The sequence below is a fragment of the Grammomys surdaster genome, unplaced genomic scaffold, assembly GCF_004785775.1.
Source record: "Grammomys surdaster isolate TR1022 unplaced genomic scaffold, NIH_TR_1.0 125793, whole genome shotgun sequence".
Taxonomy (NCBI): domain Eukaryota; kingdom Metazoa; phylum Chordata; class Mammalia; order Rodentia; family Muridae; genus Grammomys; species Grammomys surdaster.
Window position 1 is genome coordinate 757,860 of NW_021620624.1, and position 555 is coordinate 758,414.

General features: G+C 48.5%; 1 protein-coding gene across 3 annotated transcripts in view; it reads right to left on the reverse strand.

The window, feature by feature from the left end:
* The window catches only part of Slc26a5 (solute carrier family 26 member 5), a 38,300-nt gene continuing 37,745 nt past the window's right edge, over positions 1–555 (reverse strand). For all 3 annotated transcript variants that reach the window (XM_028789161.1, XM_028789160.1, XM_028789159.1), the window contains one exon: positions 1–194. In XM_028789161.1, coding sequence (XP_028644994.1) covers positions 1–194 — 194 coding nt within the window. The remainder of the gene's footprint in view (positions 195–555) is intronic.

Below are 555 nucleotides of genomic sequence, written 5' to 3' on the forward strand. Positions count from 1 at the left end.
TTATGCTTCGGGTGTGGTGGGTGTGGCATTGGGCTCCATATCCTCCTGGGGAGGTGGAACTGTGGCTTCTTGCTCAGCCATTGCCTCTCGAACTTGGCTGCCCAAGACTGCATCATGGATACTGTGGAACAGAAGCTCTTTTAAGGCAGGATTTTCAAAAAAATAGTTGCGGGTGAGGTCATTCACAACTTGTGCTATGCAAAGAAAAGAAAATCAAATCAAATCACATTCCAAGCTTTGGTCTTAAACAGTGAAAAAAAAAAAAAGCAATTCACTCATGGCTTGAAAATTTAATCTGTTAATTTAGAGACAGGTTTTTATGTAACCCAGGCTGGCCTTGAACTCTTTCACCTGCCACCACCTTTCCAACATGCTGGGGTTTACTCCTGGTATCACATTTTACACACACACAGACACACACACACACATACACACAGAGGGGGGGAGGGAGGGAGGAAGGGAGAGGGGGAAGGAGAGGGGGAGGGAGAGGGAGAGGGGAGGAAGAGGGAGGGGGAGGAAGAGGGAAAGGGGAGGAAGAGGAAGAGGGAGGGGGAG